Source organism: Thermobia domestica, chromosome 1 (genome assembly GCF_964235325.1).
Source record: "Thermobia domestica chromosome 1, izTheDome1.hap1.1, whole genome shotgun sequence".
NCBI lineage: Eukaryota > Metazoa > Arthropoda > Insecta > Zygentoma > Lepismatidae > Thermobia > Thermobia domestica.
Window position 1 is genome coordinate 136,269,546 of NC_137454.1, and position 26,313 is coordinate 136,295,858.

Consider the following 26,313-nt stretch of genomic DNA (forward strand, 5'->3'; position numbering starts at 1 on the left):
ATGAATCTTCTGTGTGAACAGAAATCGAAGTATTGAGTTATTCCTCATACTAACAACAACGTGATGAGTAATGAAGGAAGTATTGCTTGCATGCACTGCGGTCCTAGGCCAATCCTTGTAATATTGTTTGTTAGAACCCTAATCTTATTCTACTCCCTCTTTTATTTTCTATCTTGGCTCTTATTACATCTCTTATAAATATAATTTCTTCTTAAATAAATGCCCTAACCAGTATTTCTACTTTTCCAAAGTCTCCACTATCACTTACACCTTCTTATTAGTTTTCTGCTATTAGTGTCACACCTAAGGTAGAAAGGTTTTGTCATGTTTCACATATGAACACAAGATTCATGTGAAAACGCTTTTTTTTTTTTTTTAAGTAAAATACAGACCAAAGAGAGTCCAATGGTCTCTGTTTCGTGTCTTTCAGACCACTAGGAGATATAAGATTTGAACAACAAAGTTTCAAGTTTAAACCCTACAAAACAAGTAAACATCGTTCCACGTTTAATAGGAATTTCCTGCATTTAAACACTCCGCTTTTTAAGGGTTCAAAGAATATTACTTTTGCCATTTATTGCATACTAATGTAAATGCTCGTTCTTCGTAAGGGAAGAATAAGGTTAATACAAAAGAATTCGAATATTTGAAAGGTATGTAACCTGTACCATAGGAAAAACGGTTGGATACTCTCTCAAGCACTATGGATTCACTATACTTTTTGCATAAATTGTGACTCTCCAATCTTTTTTTTTTTTTTTTTTTTTAACTTTCTTGTAAGTGAGTATATTTTGTGAAGATCTATCTGTCTACAAGATTTGGTAACTCTAAATGACTCCTTTCAATTCAAAAATGCAATGAAAGACAGCCAGACACAGAAGTTCTTTTATATATTAAGAAGGACTAACTCTGTAACTTACGAAACAGGAAGGTTCATCACACAGAAACAATTTGACTATTTCACAAATTGGCCCTATCCTATCAGCCAATTCAATCAGAATATTATTACCCACTTTCATGTGTAAATTAATGTTTAAAATTTTTATTGTTAATACGTAACAAGCCCCATGTGTCACCAACTCATCTGGACCTTCACTCTCGCTTCTCAGATATGATATGTAGCTTGATGGAGAATAGGAAAACAAGGCCAGCACAGCTACGTACACCGAAAATGCATCCTGACCCCCTTTCTAAAATGTGAATTTTTGCCATCTATCATAATAATAATAATAATAATAATAATAATAATAATAATAATAACCATCATCAAAGAAGAGGGATACACTTGAAACCCACTACTGGCGTAACTTTTTTTTTTAGCTGCTCAAAGCAAAATTGACTACAAACTCAAGAAAACTACAAGTAGATTAATTGTTGTGAAACTATAAAACTTGAAAACTTACGTCTGCAATCGCAGTTTGAAGTTTTTTATTTTCCAGCCTACATTTGTTCAGCTCTTCGCGTAGTTGACTGGTTGTTAAAGCACTAGTCGATTCGTCTTTGCTATCCTGAAAGAGAAAAGAAGCAACATGTCTTATTTATTGTTCAAGGAAAAATATAATGAATACATACATTACAACCTATTTTTTTTCTAAAATGTAACTCGATATAAACACCTGACATTTCATAACCCATATTAACAATGTTTGAGAGTTAACGTATATATATATATATATATATATATATATATATATATACCAAAAAGTCTATATAAAGAAAAGTTAAAATCAGCTTTGAAATAGCCTATGTGCAATAATCAACTTTGAGAGTCAGGAAACTTGACAGAGCAAAACTACTTTCCAGGAAACGATTTGGAGTTTTAGAGAACAAATAACACCAAATTTAGGGCTTTAACGAAACTCGAGAACGTCGAAAAATCTCCGGTGCGAAGACACGACGATATGAAAAATCCCTGTACAGCATTCCTAACGCTTTGAATTTGACACTATTGATTAGTTCAAATGGAACTTACACTTAAACTGTCTACTCTGCTTCCTCTAAAGTAGATAATCTTGATCCTATGTAGTCTCAAAAGTTCATTTTTCCATTGAGAGAGAAACACGTAATACAAAAATGGAGTCAATTTTGACTTCCCATCATATACGATATTTGCCTTGTTTTCGTGAATTGAATCACCTCCCATTAAAATGCTATATCATTAATTACTTACAGTGCCCTCAACATTTTCAAACAATTAGGATTAATTATTACTAAAATTCACGTTCAATTAGAAACAGACATACTGAAGGGGAAAAATGCTAAATTTAATCTCATTTAGTTAAAGCGGTAAAGCGACCCCAGTCCCACAGGCAACAACCGATTTTACAAGGTGCTCATTCGTGGCTAAGCGGTTAGAGTGCGCGCCTTTGGCGTGGGAGATCCGGGTTTGATTCCCGGCAGGAGCTCATGTGGTTCAGATTCCACATTAATCAGTAGGTCCTCTCTCATATAGCCTCGCTGCTGAAAGGAACGTTCAATTCCAAATCAAATCAAATCGATTTTAACAAGGAAAGTATATGACTCTTATTTGATCAGCATTTTTCCTTTATCTGTATTTGGCTTCAGCGGGATGACAGATAACGTACGTTTTCAAATACATGAAAATGGTTGATGTGTCGGGCTCGGACATTGTTATTCCTGATTTTCTAGTCCATTAACTTCCCATCTACTAATTACTACTAATTAAAATGGCGTTCAACTGCCTCACGATCTCGGATAATACTTATATATATATATATATATATATATATATATATATATATATATATATATATATATATATTCTTACCCAAATTCAAACTCAGGAAGACACGCATCAATATACATGCGTTATACTGTATGGGTACTATGAACGCGCATACGTAAACAAAAACGAGAATACATTTAATTTACTCAACATTCAGATCGAATCATTTCTAACTGATCTGATTCCAAAAATTCGACATTATACGGTGTAGTTCGAAAGTTTAATTTGTTAATAATACAAACTAATAAACAATGATGGAATGAAAAGTCAATCGAAGTTTACGTATTTGCTTCGAAAAGAACAACGTAACTTCAACTGTAGAGGTCACCGATCTAAACTGTCATTAATAATTATATTACAGTTTTTTTTCTATTATTATAATAGATACAAGGATTTCTCTCTTTTTTCCTTATCCTTTACATGGCACAGCGACAGCACTGTATCTTCGAACGTCATCAATATCTAAAAATAATCCAATCTTCAATAGGCGAATACACACATGACATTTTATTTGATGATACGAACAGGACAAGGAAAATTCAGAGTTTCACAACTGACAGTGATCCATTATCATCACTTAAGATGAAATTGAGAAACATTAGATTAACATACCACATGTTTATGATACCATTAAAACATTTTGGAGCTACATTTTAACATATAATGCATATTCATCGCTTTTATAAAGCTTTTGGAGAGGTTAGTCCTTATGTTTTCAATAAGAAGATAAATTATCATCAAAACTGCGATAAGTAATAATGTGTTTTATAACTATAAGGAAAAGATATTATAAATACAAGGAAAATGTAAACGATCGATTTACGCTACAAACTATTACTTTGAAAAAATACAGCGTGTGAAAAAAGTGTAAATAGGGCCTATCTACAGTTTTTATGTAAATATTCAACATTCTCCGAAATAATTTTGTTCATATATGTATTTACTTTAAGCAGTTACTACTAACTACCAGTGTGGCCCTATATTTAGAGCGAAATAAATAGTTAAAAGCTATCGATTTGCCACTTCTGACTTCTATATGATACTATCTAACTTGGTCCCATATAAAACCATGCTATTAATACTATGTAATTTGCAAATTTTTTGTGGAAGCAATGGTGGCCAACTTAGTTCTAATCGTATTTCAGTATCTTTTCCTTGACTCACTTTCATTTCATTGTTCTACAATGCGTGATATTAGTCATATGATTACACTGCTATTCAAAGGGTTAATTTTATTTGTTCATTGCTCATCCTTATATATATATATATATATATATATATATATATATATATATATATATATATAAAAAAAAGTCCAATATGTGTATAAGCGATCAGATGTATGTGTAACTCAAACAGCGGATTTCACCGTATTTAGTTTTCCGTCCCACGTTTATGACTAATGGGCTAACAGAGAACTCCCAGTATGAATCGAAACTAGGACTAACACCACACAAGAAAAAAAAAACATGCCAACTATTAGGATATTCGGGAGACTGCCTTTCTATATATTTCCCTTAGTTCCTTTCTTGTATTTGTGGCTAAATTATTACTGATTTGAAATTTGTCTGACGCAAGTGCGATTCTTATAGGAAGCATATGTAGTTCGAATTAATGATACTGACTAGGAACCTTAATCACAAAATAAATTTAAAACATGAACTTACTTCATTTGTGTTCTTAGCTGAGTGAAGCATCACACACACACACACACACATACACACAGTTTCTCTCTCCCTCCCCACAGCACAATTTACGAACAGCCGAAGTAAGTTTTAGGAGATGAAACGTCTATTACAACTTTGCCTCATTATAACTACATAACCTATGCCACTTCTCTAGATGAATCCTACTAATGTCACTAATACCTACTGCTTGCTTATTAAATCACAACATGATGACTCAACAGCACACCAATGAGATCACGTAAGTTTCTACTTCTTGTGCGCAATCATCACCGAATCAGGACAGAAAGAAACAGATGATTTAACCCTTAGAAGGCCAACTTAAACGCAGAACAAAAATGCCACCTGAGGCCGTATCTAACTCCACCTTGAAAATTATTAAAATTACTACTTATTTGCAATTGTTTTATTTTTTCATGTTTCACTGAGAAATTAAAATATATAAACTATGGTTAAAACACAAATATTCATCTCAAATGAAACAAATACTTTAATATTAAAACCATCGCACTATGATAGATATCTATTAGAATGAAAATATTGTTATTTAGCCTATGTCAAATGTGACCTCTAAGAGGAAAAAGTCAAAATATAAAAGAACTGTTACTATCAGTACAATATCAATATGCTGACATTAACAGTTCTCGCAATAAAGTCACTAAATTTTGTATGAATATAAGGTCAGATAAGATCAAACGAAGGAATGGGGTAAAATTTGACTTCCGTCACCTTAAGTGTTAACATCGTACGAAATTCTTAAGTTCTTCGGATAGGAAATATATATGTTAGTATTTATAACTTTTAATAAGCAACCTACAGATCGGCATGTTGATAAACACTGGAAGGTCTGAAATAAATTATTTCTTTCTCTTAATTTGTTTTACGAATTGTAACAAAACTGTCTGCAATGTGCAACATGTCAAAGCATTTCGTTTTGCCCAGAGACCACGCCACAGGATCTAGAATAGTCACAGATTTATTAATAAAACAATCTTATATTTGTTGCAAATTTTTTCAAAGTTGCAACTCTAAATCCTCATGTAGTTCGGGTTCCACGTTAAGCTGTTGTAGGTCCACGCTGATACAGCCTCACTGCTGAACGGGACGCTACCCGAACTCAACCAGCCTATTCAATCAAATTCTATATCCTTTTGCAGTAAATCAGCACAAAGTTTTCTTTCATTTTATAGTGATTTGTGAAGGATGTACTGTGTTTACAGTAGTTGGGTAATATGTCATTATATAAACAATAAATGTAATGATATTTGTCCGCGAACTACTCTTAGACCGTTGCACCGATTTTAATCCTTAACTGGTAGGTGATTTTGTCACGTAACTGGTACGGTATGGGTCAGAAAGACCCAGATATTTTTTATTTATTTTCTATAATCCCAAGGTAACAAACGAGACCTACAATACATTTTCTGATTCTTTATTATCTACTAAACATTAAAAAGAAATGCTATTACACAAAATAATTGTTTTAATGGTTACCATACTTTTTCTTACAAACGTCATAAAAAAATGTGCATTTGAAAAAACACAGTACTTTTCTAATAAATTAGTGAAATTGTTTCTGGTAAAAATAATGATTTTACACTTGTGGTTGAATGAAATATCATGTGTGATTGTACATTTAACAAGACCGATGTTTTAGATTCAAACGCCTTATTGTACAACTTGACTTATCTTGGGTCACAATTCGTGCAGAATCGGAGGTTGCAGTTTTCACATATTGGCCACTGGCACGCAATGCAAGATTTTTTCCCCCCTATCCATCTTGGGGGAACAAATGTAGTATTCTTCCTTTTTAGCTGCTGGAATTGGGTCCTTGTTGCCCCTAGGAGGCAAATGGACCCCAACGATGCGGTTCACTACTTGTCGCACTTCATTTGGCAGATGGATATTGTAAAGACGTCGTATGGTAGAAATATACTTGATCGAGGTAGAAATAAAACACGTATTGTCATAAAACGAAGTTTTAGCTTTCAGAAAAATATAATGTTTAAGGTATGATACGGGTCAAACAGACCCAGATAAAATATATAAACAACCAGTCACTATGGCACTTGGCCGAACTGGCTTTGAAAGAGTAGGGGGAAGGTGGCAGCTACTGATAACTACAGCCATCTGGTGTAAAACATTCTAAACTGACAATCGAATAAATATGTTCTACAGCGATTTGACCCATACCATACCAGTGAAGGGTTAATGATTTTTGGAATGTGCTGGAATATGACCTAATGTTGGTTTTTATCATGTCACTATGATTAAAATGCATATTCTAAAAGGGGAGTGGGGGAGTCAAAATTTATGCAAAAAAAAAAGTCTCTCACAATCCTGTAAACTTACGAAGATGGAACTTATATATAAATTCTTCATTTACAATAATCGGGAGAGTCACCCAGCGTTTTTGAAAATGTCCGTCGTAAAGAGGGGTGGGTGGGGGAGAATCAGGCGCGTCCGCGAACTCCTAAAGCGCTGAACCAGCTTTGATGAGTTTTTAGTACATGAGTGAACCCTGGACTGTCTTAGGTTTCTTAGATTTTAGCATCTTTCCGGCAAAGAGGTTGAACGGGTGAGGGGAGTAACGCAAAAACAATCGAAGAGAACCGATATGACTGTCCAATACATAGTTTTTGCAAACGCTCAGATGAATCGTGATACTCCAGATGCCGTTGAAGCCTAATCGGTGTGGGGTGAAATGAGAAGAGGGTGACGTAAAAATAATCGAAAACGATCGATAATCGGAATGAATAAGTTGAAGCTGTTTAAGTTCACGTTCATCTTCCATGCGTATTCTAAGAGAAGGAAGATATTCAAATACTTTACATAGACTTATTTTCACCGTGCGAAGAACGTGCATTTCAGCTAGTATATAATGAAGGTTCAAAACAACAAACATTTTTATTTCTAGTTTCCAATTAGTTTATTTCCTTGTTCAATTCCTGGAAGCTCTAAGATAAATCGATGTCAGCTGTACACTCTGCAATCGTCTTGATTTCACCACAGACATTTGATCATTTCTTTCCTTAACAACCACCTCCACGTAGTTTGAAATGCATAAAAAGAATCTATTTTATTACTTATTTACTAAAAATCTAATAGAATTTCATACATTTCAAATTCTGCAATGTCTTTTTCGTAATAACAGCTAACCGTTACGAATATATTTAAAATATTTACCCTTATTTGCTTTTTAGTTTGATTTTCCGACAGTTTTCTCAGAACAAACGAAGATAAACACAGAAATTATCTTCTGTAAAAGGAAACAATAACAAGGAAGAGAAATGTCCTTTGTGTCACGCAACAAGGATCTCAGGGGAAAATGTCCCTCCGGTTTTTAGTAAATTGTTTTGGTCTGCATCAATATTTAGTCGTTTTACTACTTTCATTCTATCATGTAGTATGTAAAAAATACTTAGGTCTACAAAAATATAAATAATAGTGCATAAATAAGCCCTTGAGCGTCTGGGAAGCACTGCATCGACACGTGATGAAGGAAATTCTGAATTACATTTCAACATTTCAGGATGCATTTTAAATGAGAACAATACGTCTGCGATAAGTCACTTGCAAAAATTAACTAGCACATATTATTATTATTATTATTATTATTATTATTATTATTATTATTATTATTATTATTATTATTATTATTATTATTATTTTACACGAACCACATTTCGCAATAAACTAAAATAATGTAGACTCGAAGTTACGTAATAAATTATTCGATAAATAGCATTTCCAACCAAGGAAAAGAAAACTTACGTTCTCATATAATTACTATTTTACCTATAAAATTTATATATAGTAAGTTACTTTTCACTTCTTGGTATTGCCTTTTGCGATAAAAAGAAAATGCATCGCTCAGTTTGTGAAATCAAGATATCAATAAAGATCGCTATGAAAAAATAAAATAGTAGAAGACAGCTCGCGAAGGGAACTTGCAACAACATGATCAGATAATATTACATACGTATATGACATTATATTTCTTAGCATTGTCTCAAATCAATTGGGACTTCGTGGGTTAGTTAAGTGGTCCCACCTTTGATGTGCGGAAGAACCGAGTTTGATCACAAAAGCACATGTTCATTTCCTTATTAACTTTACATTCAAATCTAATATAGACTTTTCAGTGCTGGAAAGGGACGTTAAATGAAAAGGTCAGCAATCTAGGATTATAATATTAATTTTACTATAATGTAACTTGTGAAATTGGCATAATATGCTACCTACTTGGGCTTGCAAAGAAGAAAAGGCTCTATAAACATGTTTAATAAGAAAAAAGTTATTAATTCAATGTAATGGATTTAATAGAATACTTCTTTCATATTGAAAAAAAATCATGAATTTTGCGTCTTCTTTTTCTTCGGCTTCGATAAAACGTTTAAGACTCGATCAGATTACTTTATTTGGATACTCTCCGCTCTCCTTTAGCCCTATTACTCTATTATCTTGTTAGTCCCTTCCGCTAGTGTAGTGGCTAGCCTGGACGACTTTGATGCACTTCCGAGTTCGAATCCCGGTGGGAGAGCATTGAACGCATTGCGACGGTTCGGGTTCTACCTTAAACTGCAGGTCCACGTCTCATATAGCCTACATGCTGAAAGAAACTGAACTCCCAACTAACCAAATTTATTACGTTGTTCCTATAACCTAAATATGCTCCTAGACTTAACTGCACCTGTCTTCATATAACCACAATAAGACTTCAGAAATTACTAAATGCCCTCCACAAGTCCGTGTACACGTTGGAAGACAGCATATATTCTACTGTAATCATATTCTCACTTCGCTTCTTCTGACAAGACGTAAAATATAAATTTACAACATACAGGCTACAACAACAGAAAACTTTTGTAACTCATATTTCTATATAAATATGGATTATATGATGTTATGATTAGTAAAGGTGTGATAAATAATACAAATATGATGTTCCTCCTTAGTTCACATAGCAGTGTCTACTACTACTCAGAAAAAATATGTATTTATTAAATTAATTTCAAACTAAAGTTCTAATCCCACAAATGCAGAGGGAGAATGTTGAATCAATACAATTTATTAACAGGAAATAACCGTAAATTGTGCACGGAATACCCTAGCAACGAGCGAATTCAAGGATAACCCTATACAGTGACATATCAACTCAATATACTTCTACACCAACGTCGGAGGTTATTCAATCTGGAAAGATTGGGAAAATAAAATTCAATACTTCTTAATGAAATGACCTGTGAAACTGCTGCTACCGACTTATACGCCAATATTTTTAGATCATATAGTTTTCCGTCATGATGGAATGTATCTATTGGCGTGGACGATCCAGATTCGATTTCCGAAAGTGGCTCATGTGGTTCAGATTGTATGTATTGTAGATCTATGACTCACTGAATACACGGGGGTTCCGTTGGTGAAATCAATTCACGGGGGATCAAAAACAATACTACGAAAATATTGGTAATCCACACTGCATGGAGCCAGATTTCGTATCCCGGTCTATTCCCTGAAATAATCATTGGCTGGAAATTTCAGCAGCGGAATATTCATATAAAACGGATTTAATGAACGATGCATCTTATGTAAGACTGCATATAGATGAACAGTTAAGTTACGTATTTAGGAATACCGCTGTCTTCCCTATTTCCTAATTCCATCAATCATTGGATATTATTAATTTATAATTAACATCTTATTAGACTTAATATCTATTTTCTACTTAACCAAACCGAATAAGTGTATTTGGATAATACAAAATCAAGATGAAGTTTCCCATTAGCAAGACCATTCGCTTTTGAAGGACATTATTTTGGGTATGATTCTCTGTAAACACAATGGGAAGTGTGTAAAATTCATTATCGCGAATAGGTGTATGCTCTTTAACTACACTATCACTCGATCTGTGATGAACTGGTAGTGTTCTATCAGTAATGGATTCAGTAATAGAGGAAACTACAAGTAACATTTTCTTCTTCGAGTACAACGTAGTCAACAATGATAAAGTATCATTTATTACACACTTAAAGATACTTATCTAGGTTTGATGATGATAAGTTTGTGATAATACAATAATACTGGTCACGCGATTACCATATGAATCCATTGTTAAAAAGAAAGTTTGGGATTCACTCTTACATCGCTTTGCGTAAGAGCCATACGCAGGCTCAAAAAGTAAACATGATCATATTCTATTTTATATGAGCGAGCTGTGGTGACTTAGTGGCTTACATCGAATTTTGTTAACTAATTATATTTACTGAAGAAAATTAATTAATGATTTCACCCATAAAGAAAATATAACCCCTCCAGTTCAATTCATAAACTACTCTTATCACTTGCATACAGAAGTATATTTGTAAGAATATTATGATTAATGAAATTGATTTTAAATTTCCATTACTTAACTGTAAAACCTACATGCATGCTATTAGACTAATACTGGAATTTACTCAAATGAAATCACACTCTCTAGTAACAAATTTCGATTAGCTCGAGCACAGTGCTTTTCACTCTTTAATTCTGAAAAGCCAAGTGTCACTTTGATTACTTTTCAATATATAAGCCGATATATTTCATACAATACGGATGATTAGAGAATACATGAAGAAAAAACTTAAACATATTACAAGAAAAAAAATGGATCGTGCCAGCCAAAAGACATGAAAATTAATTATTCGCATCCAATATTATCGCATTACTCGCATAATCCAATATTCATTCACTCAAGACAGTGAATGAATATTGGTTTATTTTTAAAATTAATTAATTAATTATTATTTCCTGATTGAAAAATAAATTTGCAATCTTGCACATTTACACACACACACACACACACTTCATAATAATTACGCAAAGATCACCAAGAAAAACTCTGCTCCCACATTCTGGCGAAACACCGTTCAAAGTTCGTTCATTCGAAAATGTAAAACTTCCTATGGATCATGCTTTCTCTGTCAACCATTAACTCTATTCGGTATTTATCAAGCGCTTTCTTGTGTATTAGTAACCTAAAAACTCCTTATTTTTTTTCATTTTAAAATCTTTGAGTTTCACGTCCCACGTTATGCCGACTAGGCTAAAGGAGACGGTGGTGATGAGAAATGAGTGAAATGATGGATTTAAAAAGTGGGAGGAAACAGGGGAACCTGAGAAAACCCACGTTCACTTGGCGCGCATTGTGATCAAGCCAGGAACCCAATGCACCAGAGATGAGCGCACTACTACTGAGCCACCGCGGTCCCAATTATTATTTTGTCAGGGTATTAAGATGTATTCTGGCGCAACGTTATTCAAGTGAATCTACTTGAAGTCTGACAATATTTCAGATCTTTGTTTAGTTTTGAAACATATGTCGTGGATTTTTATATATATTCATGTTTTATCTACTCCTTGTTTATAGATCACATAGATTAATCTCAGGAGAAACACTCGAATGTGTACCAGTTTCCATCATAGTAAAATTTCAAATTCAAAATGACTGACTGGCATGAGCCATCTAAGATATTTCACAGGTGACTACAAGACCTGTCTGCTGTGGGTTCGAGTTCTGCTCTGGGTATGTGTTTAACAAATTGTTCTTTCACTATACATTTCTCATCGTGTTCTAGAGACTAAAGAACACAATTATGAGACGTAAATCTCGAAAATAAATTAATCTAATTCAGAATTGAGGGGGTGAGCGCAACAGTGGTCTAACCCACTTTTTTAAAAATACAGAAAGCACGTGTGTTTAACTTAACTTGATTTTACTCCATTTAAAAAAAAAATGTGGGTTAGACCACTGTTGCGCTAACCCCCTCAATTGTAATTTTCTTTGAATATTTACATAAGGCACTAAAATAATTTTGTGATCCTTTTCAACATCTATTTTATTTGTGATCATTCACAGCACTAAATCATGTCTAATAATAATAATAATAATAATAATAATAATAATAATAATAATAATAATAATAATAATAATAATAATAATAATAATAATAATAATAATAATAATAAAGAAACGCACAAGGAAAATGCTTCCTCAACGAAACAAGATCAATATTGCTCTATTATACACAAAAAGCATTTTTATTTGACAAAGAGAATATACAAACGCTCGTTCGCTTTAAATGTTGCATACAAGGAAAACTATATATATTAAACCAGCTCAGCCAATGGAACGTTCTCAAGTGGGAAGGAAAGTTCCATATGGTTGTTAGGTAAACAGAATCTAGCAGGAAAATCTGTGCTTGCCGTGTCCTCACAGCTATTTCTCTCTCGTGTCAGTTTGTGAGATCCTAAACAGGGAATACTAAAATGCCTCTAAACAATGGGTAAGAAAGTATGAACAAGTTCAAAAATATGTGCAAAACATATCTGAAGGCACTTGGAACTTCCTTCCCTTACACTGAATTCGTAAGAAAGTTAAATTGGAAACAAAGTATACGTGGCGCTTATCCATGTTGTAATCATTCTACCGAAGAATACACCTGCTTTTATCAATAATTTTATATTTTAGAATTTCAGGGTTAACGTGAGGTGACATTTGGTTTGATTTGCTATAAAACCTGTTTTAGGTATTAGATAATTCGGAACGGCCTTCCCATGGAAGTTCAAAATGGGATGATGTGCCAAGTGCGAAGTATTTGAGCATTCTTTCCACTTTCATTTAAATATTTCTTGTATTTCTCACCATCATATTTTCAAACACGTTTGGGGTGTTGAGACAGGAGAAACTGAGAAATGCAACTTGAAAATCAGTCTGGAACCGAAAATGTTTATAATTGCTAATATTTGCAAGGCTTCATATAGAGATATTCATCTCAGGCACTAATTTGATGCTACAAATAGACAGGAAAAATCTCTTGTCATTACAATTGAGAACAGTTTAGACTCTTCTAATAGATGAAGACGCAGGAGAGATTGTTGCAAATGACGATGAGAATCTTTAGCAGTTTCTCTTTATGGGACGGAAAATTAAGAATATAATAAAAATTCTAGGATAATCAGCAGATATACATAGTGTTATGTTAAGGAACAATTCTTAAAATTTGAATACTCAAATTTCAGACCGCAGAGGATGATTAATACATATCTTACTCGGAATTTTTATTAGGATTCCAAATTATGCGTAACTGTCGGAAGTCTAATGGAACGGCTTTGTCTATCGATCAACGGGTAAAAGAGCTAAAATGATAAGAGATATCGAGATGCGGTTTTTGTAACCCTCGATTCAGTGTTCCATCTCGTCCGTTAACAATCTATTCAAACCGGGGGCCGCGGTGGCTCAGTGGTAGAGCATTCACCTCTGGCGCATGGAATCCCTGGTTCGATCCAAGCTCGCGCCAAGTGAACCTTATGGTGGACAAACACTGTGTGCGTGGGTTTCCTCGGGGTTCTCCCGTTTCCTCCCACTATCTTAATTCCACCATTTCATTTATTACTCATGATAACCGTCTCCTTTAGCCTAGCCGGCATAACCGTAGGACGTAAAACTCAAAGATTTCATCATTTTCTCTATTCAAAGCGGAAATCGTTCAAATCTGGTTTCAATATTTATCGCTATAGAACGAGAACAGTAAAAAGAACAGATTTTTTTATTTTTTTATTTATTTATTTTTATTTATTTATTAATTTATTTTTTGTAAAGATTTAGTGTCTCAAGGCAACGTACTAAAGCCATCTCGAACACTTTACCCAAATCAGGAGTGGGTCAAATTTAATATTTCTTCGGGTTTCAATACTGATTTCCACAGAGCAAAAACGGTACGAGATATCGAGATGTGGTTTTCTGTAATCGATTCATTGTTCCAAGAATATGTTCCATTTTCTTTATTAACCATCTATTGAAACCGGAAGTGGTTCATATTAATCATTTCCAGTTTCAACATTTAACGCCATAAAACGGAAATAGTAATTGATAACGGCAAACGGTTTTCTGCAATTGATTCGAGGTCTTAAGAGTACATACCATCATAATCTGCAAAATTTTACCAAAACCGGAAGTGGTTGTAATTTACTATTACTTCCAGTTTCAATACTAATTTTCATAGAGCAAAAATGACGAGAGATAATGAGATGCAGTTTTTCGCAAATCGATTCAGCTTCTCAAGAGTAGATTCCATTCTCCTCCCTTAGTTATCTATTCAATATGGAATTGGTTCAATTTAACGACTTCCAGTTTCAATCTTTATCGCTGTTTTTACATTGTTTCATTGGAGTTTAAAGTCTACTTCAGCACAAAAGTAATTTGAGACAGGACCTACAGTTTAATTTAGGTTTCTAAAACAAATTTACCCCACGGAATGTTAGGGATTGAATACGGTACCACACGAAGAAGAACCCTCACGTGCTATTTACCGTACTACTCGAGAGCTTTTTGTCTGACAGTCATATCAAGCGTGATGTCTAATGTTATGTCGATTAGTACTAACCACAACTGCATCTATAAAATAAGCATTTTTTTATATTGTTTCACAACAAAAAGGACGGACTATTCTAACGTTGCGTTCGCCCAACCTTAAAACCAAATCATAAACAAATAAACTGTAACTTTAGGAACTAAAATTTCCTTGGTTTCTTCCAAGCACAAAATATGATTTTTTTTAAAAAAATGTATTATTCTTATTCATATTATTATTATTTATTTACTTCATTCCCAAGACATGTACAGGTCTACTATTAATCAAGCACAATATTAGCATCAGATAAAAAAATAAATAAAAAGGAGGAAAAAATTCCACGAATTAAGAATAAACAACTTCATGTTTGAACTTCGTTCCAAGGGTAAAGTCCTCTTTAATATGTCAGAGCTTGCTTGGTCTTTTCCTTGTGGTCGTATACGCATGCTCCCATTTCGTATTGGCATTACAGAGAAATTAACACGTGTGGGCAGATGCTTTCCTCAATTAAACGAGGAAATACCGTGCTGAAATGAACGACTGATGCTTGCCATAGACCATATAGACGCCATGAATACTATTGTGCTACTAAAATTCCAATACTTTGATATTCTTATTCTGATAAATAAATAAATGTTCGATTTACGAGCCACAATTATAGAAAATAAAATAAATGAACTGATCTGAATGAGTTTTCTACAATTTAAACAATCTGAAATAACTGTCTACATGATAATACCTTCTGATAATAAATATCCCACTCTTTGAATATTCGTTACTGGAATAAATATTACAACTAAGTGATTGGGACAATAAATGCAATAATCTTAATAGAATACTCAAATAAAGAATAGAAGAATACAATGCTTGATTATTCACGTGTGTTTATTTGAATTTTTAACAGTACTTAGCGAACACGAATATTAGGAAGTGTGTTACTTAAAAAAAAAAAAAAAATGAAATCAAAGTTTTACGTCCCACAGTTATGCCGGCTAGGCTAAAGGAGACGGTGATGATGAGAAATGAATGAAAATGGTAATGAAGAAAGTAGGAGGAAACGGGAAAACCCCGAGAAACCCCACGCACACGGTGTTTGTCCACCACGAAGCTCACCTGGCGCAAAGAAATCAAAGCAAGGACTCCATGCACCAGAGGTGAAACATCTATCAATAAGCCACCGTGGCCCTATGCGTTACTTGGAATTTGATCATTCTAAACAAACGGATCCACAGAATGCGTTCCCTATTTTATGGCGGAAAGGAATAAGAGATCTTACTAAAAGAATTGGGAAAAAAGTAGTTGCATTTCAACTATTCAATGAATAAATATTCCCTTCTGTTCATTGTTTTTAAAGACAATCTGTGGTCTCTTTGAAACAACAAATCATGATTACCTAGAGGTGATAACATTTTTTAATGCATACCTATTACAAACAAACAATACTGCACTCAGCTCATGGGTTCCCAAAGCCTAGTTTCTGTTTTTCTAGACCGGGGTTCAATACTATGAAGAACTTCACGTACTGATTCACAATGCAAATTCAATACTTATCTGGAAAATCTATTTTTCTGTTTCTATTCTACTCTATTCTATTCTGATTCTATTTAAGTCAAGCCTAAACCTTCAGTGTTATTATTTCTATCGCGCAATTCAAACAATTTTGTTGCTACCTTATGACGGTAATGATCTTTGCTGAAATTTTAAATTAAACTCTCATGTCAATGAGATATTAATAATCTAAGGGTATCTCCCCCGAATCATATTACAGGGAAAATAGCAGTTTCCTTATTTTAATATGCTTCCTCATGTAAAATATATACAATTATTTTAAATGTTCCCCGTTGTTGTTTCTACATTCTTTACTTCCTTCCGCATACAATTACACACACACACACTCATGCTCTTTAGAAAAAATTATGAATAATACCAAGTGTACACAACTTGGCCATTAAAACAGTAGATCAGCAGGCCTACATGTGCTGAGGAATTCACTACAATATAAAATCGTACTACATAATATTACTTTTTGTAATAAATATGGACGTTATTAAATTTTAAAAGAATAAAATATATTTTCTGAAAATTAATCGCGTGAATAAAATACATTAGAATTTTCTTTTCAACTTGCCGCGATTGAACATTAAAAACTATTATTGTGAAATTAAATGTATCTGTTATGATAGGATCAAACTAGAGCCTATTAATATTCAATGGAATTTACACCTTAAACCACACAGGCAAATATTACTTCAATTTACGAACAAAATCATTTCCTTCTCATACAAGGATGAAGCTGATATATTATATATTTTTATAGCCTGGTCCAGGATTAGAATTTCGTGGCTGTCACCCTGACTGGAGATTTTACTCAGTTCAACCAGGCAAATAAACAAATGGTACATTTAAATATATTGGCCCTGTGTGATCTTACACTATTTCCACTCTCTAATTCCAGTATGACCTGTAATTTAGTTAATCCTCCTACAGTAGTTACCGTGTAACACACCGTACGTGTATAAGGAAAATGTTTGAAATATTAATATGCGTAGGTATCTTCACATACAACTACTCTAAATGCTGATAATTCTCAATACACACCAGGCGCGGCTTTAGGATTTTAATTTTGGGTAGACCCTCGCTTATGGATATATGTACACATTTCATTGACTAATGAAAGTAGGAACTTACTTTTACTGTAGTGGTTGATGCAATTTGTTAAATAATTATCTACTATTAATATAAATAGTGGGAGATATATTTACTCTTTATTATATCTTTGAATTGTTTATATAGCCTATTTTTCAAAATTGTTGGGTTGGCCCGTGCCTATCCGCTAAAGCTGCTACTGATACATACATACACAACAAAGAAAAGAAAGCACACATGAACCTTTACTATCATATTATCACGCTTTCTTAATCTAACGCGTGTTCTTTCTATGTGGTTCCGCGTTCGATCCGCGGTAAGAATACGGTTAAAATTGAATATTCACGTCTCCTACGTACACAGTCGATTCTGTAAAAGGACGTTAACATTCCAAAACATCATCTTTCCACAGATACAATTACTGAACTCACCTTAAGATAAAGGTTCATACCAGAAATTACAGCATTATTTGGATTTATGAAATTTTTCATTTTTTCCAATGGCCCTGTAAAATTAAGGGAATTTCACAAAACTGGAAAACTGACGTCCGTGTATCAAACAAGCACAAATAATCAAAATATAACCACAAATTCACAATCACTTTCATCTCTCAAATCATAAATGAGGTGTCACAAACGCATCGCTACACTTCTCATTCATAAGCTTGGTAAAGCACTACTTTTGAACAGTCCGCACGAGCGTATAAGTTAGATGTTGAGAGGAAATCCCGCAGGCGCAGGCCGCATGCTTCTTCTTATGACGTCACTTCTGACGAGTCTTTGCTATCCTTCATGACGCATTACTATACGAGCAAATTACATCACAAATACGTTTTATCGTGAAAGAAAGAAAGAAAGAAATACATTTTGCCGAATCACTTTTGCGAACATCTAGAAACATCATTGATACACGTGAAACCGGACAATCGCTGTTACGTCGCTTTCTCCGAAAGTACCGACGGAAGCAGGGAGGAGAGAGAGAGAGAGAGAGAGAAAGATGCTCCACGAAACATCTGCCTGTGTGAAGTAACAGTCCCGTTTTGATTCCGGTCTTGGGAATCTCCCTATAACTCCAAATACTGATCTTGATTCTATCGAAACTACTGAGCGCAGGGGTATTACCAGTAAGTTTTCTGGGGAGGGCATAACTTGGTCTCCAGATGATTTTTTTTTTTCAGTTTTCTTCTTCCAAGCCGTCACACTATAGATACCAGATCTTCAAATACAGCTTTTTTTTTTTTTTTTTTTTTTTTTTTTTTTTTTTACAAAGAAGGATGGTCACCTAGAGCCACCACATTTTGCACACAGACAAATCTTCGCCAGATCTAACGGCGTATAAAGCCGTTTTTCCGATTTTCGGGTGAGGGATTGGCAAGGAGTTCAACATTTATGTAAGTTTCTGAATTTCTAAGAATGTCTTGTCGCTGTCGGTATTCAACCCACATCACACACATTTATATGTATGTGTGTGTTATGTGGGTCTGCATAAGAGAAGAGATAAAGGTCTTGTTCATTATTTATCCCATTGATTTCTTTCTTTCACATATTTGATATAAGTCTTATCCTTCCCGTGCGAAGAACGGGTATTTCAACAGTTGCTATTAAAATGTATTTTTTCAAATATCACAAGATAAAATTAATAAGCACTATCAGAGAAGATTCTAGGTACAGGAAATTAAAATTTTTGCAGATGTATATTTTGTTTATTTATAGATATTTTGCTAATGTTGGCCGTTTTCTTTTTAACATCGATCTGCAACATAAAACAACTGTATTTGCTAGTTTTTGGAAGTTAAATTCGAAAATTACAAGTATTTTTAAACATATTGTATAATATGTCCGAAATGTGACAACTCTTTTTGACATATGTATTTTTTTACGTGGTACAAATAATACACTAAGATTCTACCAACGCACGTAATTTATAGTGTTGCATGTGAGACAGAATTTAGACTACCTCGTATGGAAAAGGTTCCGTAAATGTGATGTCCCGTCACGTAGGTGAGCAAGTCTCTTATGTTTTGATTGATTTGTTGGTCAAAGCTTTAACGTTGGTTTTCAGTACCAAAGCTCTATGAGACGGGACCCATTGATTGAAGTGGGATACGAACTAGTACTCGGCAGAGGCGGATTTAGACGGTAAAAACTGGGGGGTCAGCCGGAACCCAGATATAAATATTATTTTTGTCACTCAAAAAAGGAGACCCTAGGCCCGCCAGTCCGTCGGATTTTGTGTTAATCGAACACGGAACCACGTGTTTCGAAAGAACGTACAATAGCCAGCAAGAACTTCATTTGTGTGTGCAGATACTATTCATGAAATCACATTTAAAGGACATAAATTAGTCAACACTCGCACGTGTAGAACTATTTTTTTTTTTAATTATGGCACTATTTGCCTTTCGAATAGTTCGATAATATCCAGCACGAGGCTTGTTAGACTAGTATTGCCCATGAGGTAAGAAGTGCATTTTTAAATTCGGGACGAGCCGAGAAATGACACTAGTTTCGTTGGCATTAATAGTTCACCAGGGTCTTCGATCTCAAACTCTGTTTTAGTATTACATAATGCATAGTCTAAAACTATAAATTGTGAAAGTGATTCTACGAATAAAATGAAGATCATTTCTCAACTATTAAAGAAACATAGGTCATTAAATATATATATATATATACTCCAATAATAAATACGGTTGAAATGTTATATCAGGAATCTAAAACGTACTGAATGTATTGCGCACGAGATGGCGTTTGTGTTACAAATATCAGGGCCACAGCTAGGGATGGGCACGAGTCGAGTCAAAGGTAATTTTCTCCGAGTCGAGTTCCAAGCCGAGTCACTGTTTTGAGGTCGAGTTTCGAGTTGAGTCGAGTTTGAAAAATGACTCAGTCGTTTAGCTCGTTTTGAAATCATTGCCTGATTAGACTGGAAAGCGAAAGCTATGAAAAATGTAAGCAATAATGTGGAATATTTTTAGTGTTGCTCACGAGGTGAGACACTGCTCGCATCTCGCCTCATCTCGATTAATAAGACGACAATGGGTTTTTATAACGAGACATCCTCAAATGTTGTGAGCACTAACATAAGTATATACTGCAGTTCTCACCATCAAGGCTGAGACCTGCACGGTCAAAGTTTTGAGCAGAAACAGAAGCCCAACCTGTGTAGGGATGTTAACCGACTTAGCTCGGTTCAACTGAGCGAACAGCTCGAGCCGGCTTGGTTGGGGTGAGCCATCAGCTCGGTTTGTTTCGGCTCGTGTCGGTTTGGGTGGGTGAGTTGTTGGCTCGGCTCGATAGGGAATGAGCTGTGAGTGAGGATATTCTGGTCAAATCTGAGCAAGATCGACATTTAAGAAGTCATAATATCGTCAATGATCTAAATATCCATCACCAAGCAGTGTCAATTGGAGAGATCTTGCTACAAAAACGTTCTTATCCTTGGTTATATGCAACCGACCATACTTTATCATCTGGTTGCCATATATTTTAGGATAAAAAATTTCACCAGTAATTGTAGGAATTATCATTTGTTTTTAGTAATTTATTAAAATGTTTCAAATATTTTATAGACTCCCTACATAAGAATTTTCCTTTGGAATAGCTCATTCGATTAGTGAAAACCGCATCACACGCAATATGACCAATGGTTCTCGATATAATCGCAAACATACCTACAGGTCAAACTTTTTTTTTTTTTTTTTTTTTAAGTAGGTCAGTAGTCATTTAACTTTGTTTATTCATTTCCTCTCTACACCCATTCCCATCTTCCAAAGAAAACTGATATCATGCAAATATCTACATATAAAGTTACTGTACCAAGAAAGAATTTGCAATAATGATTACTATGGTTGGAAAAAATACAGTTTTAATACGTGTTTTAAACATTTTGAACAGTTTAAAACATGATTTTAAACATACTTCAAAATCCTGTAATAACGTATTTATTAAGACTTTTTTGCTCTTTCAACCGATCTTTTCATTTATTTTATCCTGGTTAAGACTATACTGTGTTGGGTACAGAATATTTCAGTATAGATGAGTAATTCTCAAGTTATTTCATATCACGACCCCCTTTTATTACACCCTCTTGCCAGTGACTCTCATAAGTACTTTCTTGCTTGTAATAAGCTTTTAGGTAGATATTAAAATCTACCTACTATGGAGATTTCACACAATTTATCAATATAAGTGGCAAAACAAAAGTCTTTACCATCCTTGTGTGTTGAGAACGGGTTGAGGGAGAATGATGAAACTTGGGAGTGGTATGATACATCAGATGGTGTTATCAAGCATCATAGCAGACATCTTTGCTTGGTATTCAAAATTTCAAGTCATGTTACATGTTTTAAGGCTAGAATTTTACTAGAAATACGGTTGTGTGGTTATTTTAGCCCTAAAGCAAGTCATTTCGGAGTTACCGCTTCTGAAAGTTATGCCTTTAGTGGCTAAGCGTGCGTTTAATGGAGGCGGGTGAGATTTTTGTTGCAAAATTTGATTACTATTTTAGAACACTGATGCTAATACAATTATTTTAAAATAATAAATTTTCGAAGTAATGTTTGAAGCACACTTCATGTTGTGCTAACTTTATAATATTCACTGTAAACCTATGTAATTGGTTGTTTTTTGAGTCAATAATTTATTAAAGAAAAGTAATATTTGGGGCGTTCAGAGCACAATGGATCCAGATCGATTTTCAAAGTTCAGTTTTGCTCAGCGAATGAATTCTATTTCAAAACATAATATCTTCACAGTCAAGAGTCTAATACAAATGTAACTAAAACCATGCGAAAGGGCGTGAAATAGTTTCATATGACAGCCACAAGACAGGGGCGCGACTGGAACAGGAGGGCAACTGTCCCCATCCCCACCCTGAATTTCAGATTTTAGAGGCAGTAAGGCAGTTTTAAAAATCTTTTGATAAGCAAAATCCAACAGAACAAGCTTGAGGTCTTTACACCGAATACATACGAAGAACATGCAGATGATTAAAACTGGAAAGTTGCTTAGGCCCAATTTTCAGAATTTTAAGCAGGCGGCCCGAAACCGAAAGTAGAGCCACATTTAGAATCCTTGGGCCAAAAAATATACAAGAGAGCAATATAGGCCTATAGCTCTTCACGGCCAATGGAAATGGATTATAACTGATCAAAATTCGCATTTATTCGGTGTAAGGACTTCAAATGTTTTATGTTGGACTTTGCTCAGCAAAAGGTTCTAAATCTGCATTACTGCCCCCAAACTCTGAAATTCAGGGTAGGGGGCGGATGACCTCTAAACTAACGCCCTTCTCTAGCGGCAATCATATAAAATTCTAGATTGCATCTTGTCATGTAGTTTTTCTTTCTTTCATCTCGGATTCATGGTTGTGAAAATATTACTTTTCCGTTGGTATATTCGTTTGGACATACCCTGCCTTTATTTAATGTAATTATGCATCATTGACTATAGCACTCGGAGCTTGACTTGTTAATCATTTTCACGCTGCAGCATACACAATATAATGTTGATAGCTTAAATTTATGCGCAAGGAGGGGGCAAATTAGCCCTTCTCCACGATCATTAACGCCCTTGTCTAGCGGTTGTCCTATGAAACTCTACTCCACACACTTTCCCGTGTTTTTTGTTTCGTTTATTTCGTATCCTTGGCTACAAAGCAGGGTGGATTGATTTAAATCAGTCTGATTTAAATCACGATTTTAATCAAGATTTAAATCACTTGATTTTTTAAATAAAAATCGTTGATTTAAATCAAATTCCGAAATGAATTAATTTAAAGTGAAACTAAGTAAAATCCCGTTTCTCTTCTGTTATTTCGATTATGGAAGATAATAATAATAATACAATGAGACTCAAATGTATGTAAGCACAGTATGAAAACGAGTATTATGTAGGGAACGATCAGGGAAAATCTCGTTTGAACGGGTTACGGGTGAACCCTGCTTTCTTCTCTTTGTAACACAGGGTTTTGAAATTTCTATTCCAACGGGGAAATCACCATGGACATTTAAGATGAAAACTCTTTTGTGTCCACGTCTATTTGTTTGTTTCCAGATAATATGGGCGTATTTAGAGGGGTCCGATAACCTCTCCTAAACAACAACAAAAAAATAATAATAATAAAAAATAAAATAAAATTTTGGGCGAAATTTATGTACTAAATACATAGAAGTTCCTCGGGATACTAATACGACAAATTTTGGATGCGTTAAAATATCGAATAATACTTTTGATGAAGTGGATACTTGACCCTATTGCAGAACATGCCGAGATCTGCGATGTGATCGCAGAAAATTTGCCGCGCCTGTGCAGGAAAAATTGTCAGAGGAAATAAAATAGCCAACAGAAAAGTATAAAAACGTGCCTGCTACGTATAGATGTCTTAAATGCACGGACAACTCGTGTTTTTCACGTCATATAAAGCATATTTTTAACAATCACAAGTGTTTCTTCTGCTGGAACTGATCTTGATTTTTTTTCTTATTTTGGAATTCCTGCAGAAAATTTTTGACTTACAAAGCTCATCGCATAAAGACAAACAAAGTTCTGCCATCGACTAATGTATAGGATCAGAAAACGATATTCACGAAGTAATTAAATATAGACTAAAAGCAGGGAATTCGTGTTATTATTCAGTTCAAAATCTTTTATCGTCGCGAATTGTGTCGAGGAATTTGAAGTTTTAAAATATATAAAACGATGATTATGCCTGTTGTGCTGTATGGTTGTGAAACATGGTCGCTTACGCTGAGGGAAGAACGCAGACTGAAAGTATTTGAGAATAAAATTCTGAAACGAATATTCGGAACCCAAAGGAACGGAAATGAGGAATGGCGAAAACTTCATGATGAGGAACTGCATAATTTATACCATTCACCAAACATTGTTAGGTTCATCAAATCTTGGAGGCTCAGGTGGGCAGGACATGTAGCGAAAATGGAAGAAAGTAGGACCCCTTTCAAAGTTTTAACTGGAAGTCCAATCGGAAAACGACCATTAGGAAGACCAGGCACAGATGGGAGGACAATATTAAGATGGATATCGCAGAAATAAGAATACAAAATAGAAACTGGATTCAGTTGACTAAGGATATAAGTCAGGAGAGCTTTTGTGAACATGGCATTGAACCTCCGGGTTCCATAGGTCATAGAGTGAGTTAGTTAATTTTAGGCGAAATTTATGTACTTTATATTTATTTCGTGCCGCTAGCTAGTTCCAATTGTTTAAAAATATGCCCCTGCCAAATATCAGTAACTTTCGTGAAAAGAAAAGTATCATGTTGATATACATTGCTGTAATTTTTCCTTAATGCTTAAGAAACATTGTTTGGGATTGAAATAGGTTAACGATTGGGAATTAATTCAAAATTAAAACCCAACACTTTCACTTAAATGGCATAATTAACATTTAATACTAATTCCTAATGTTTTTTCTTCAGTTCGCGACTTGTATTATACGAAGAAAAAGATTTGATTTAAATCAAAAAAATCGATTTAAATCAAAAAAATCAACAAAAATGATTTTTTTGAAAAAAATCATGATTTTTTCCACCCTGCTACAAAGATACTACGTTTGCTGAAGAAAAGTGAACCTTTCTGAAAACTGGATCCCTTGTGCTCTGAATGCTCCATATCTACAAATATTTTATAAAAGCTGAGTTAGATTCCAATTTATCCTGTAACCCAAGTATGTTCGAATCGCATAAAATTACTTTGTTTAGTTTGATTAATTACAGTCTTGTATCAGTAGCAAGGCTATATGAGACAGGGCTTTATGTTTAAAGTTGGATCCGAACCACTAATTTTGAAATTTTATGTCGGATCGTAGTCAAAACCACTACAGCAAATTCTGACGTTTTGTGCCTCTACCGTCAAAATTTAATGTTAAAAGACCGGAAATTGCGCCCTGTAGCGTGGTGCATACATACAGACAGACAAAAATTGAGATCAAATTGCCCCAGACGCTAACGTTCGGCACTGATGTTACAATAAGTATCACGCTTTAATAGTTAGTTATGCGGGCGACTGCCATACCTTGCACTTTCTCGCCTGGTCCCTTCATACAAGCTATGCCAAGGTGTAAAGTTTTGAAGACAATTTAGAACTGAGATGGGGAAGAGGGACGAAATAAAATTTTCATAATAGAATGAAAAAGATATTGTTGATACAAAATTATTACCTGAAGTTCCCAGTTGCATGTCAACCACATCACTGACATTAGAATCATCAGAAACAATTTTCTGATCAACACTTTTACAATTTGTTTGGGTTTCCAAGCATTGCATTTTTCATAATAGTTCTTCATTCTTTAAACTAAACCCACAGTTCTTTCTTACACGTTTTGCAACGAGCTCGTATGGTCATTTTCTTATTTGATGGAGTTTGTTACTTTAATAAATTTGCTCCAAATGATATCTCAATCATTTCATCCTCGTAAAACTCATGTTAAACGATTCCAAGTTGTACGGAGACTGAGAACCAACATGTACTGTATCAACGAATGTCTGCATCATTTTAATTTCAGAACCGCAATTTAGCAAATAACCTTTTGTTTGTTTTCTGAATACAACAAAAATTTGTTTCCATGATAATTATTTTATTTATTTTTTAATATCAGTTCTACAAGTAGTCCAACTTTCGACTACGACACTTTCTCGCAAGCTAACTGATAATCATTTAAACAATAGAATAAACGCTAAAAACAAGGGGGAAAAGAGTGATGCATTTATCAAGTGATGCTTTTGTTGTGTAAAATCTATTACTTAGCTTCGACTTTCATGGCTTAATACATCGTACAATATCACACGGAAACGTGTAACACAAAAGTGAGATGGGTAAATGCAT

At 34.3% G+C, this 26,313-nt stretch overlaps 1 protein-coding gene across 4 annotated transcripts in view; it reads right to left on the bottom strand.

Annotated features, from left to right (window-relative positions):
* LOC145689415 (uncharacterized) overlaps nucleotides 1–26,313 on the bottom strand; it is a 117,230-nt gene that overhangs the window by 21,198 nt on the left and 69,719 nt on the right. For 2 of the 4 annotated variants that reach the window (XM_081763580.1, XM_081763570.1), the window contains exon 2: nucleotides 1,404–1,508. In XM_081763580.1, coding sequence (XP_081619706.1) covers nucleotides 1,404–1,508 — 105 coding nt within the window. Of the gene's footprint in view, nucleotides 1–1,403; nucleotides 1,509–4,413; nucleotides 4,550–17,899; nucleotides 18,677–26,313 lie in introns of those variants that run through there. The other 2 variants (XM_081763573.1, XM_081763576.1) reach the window with 2 other exon arrangements.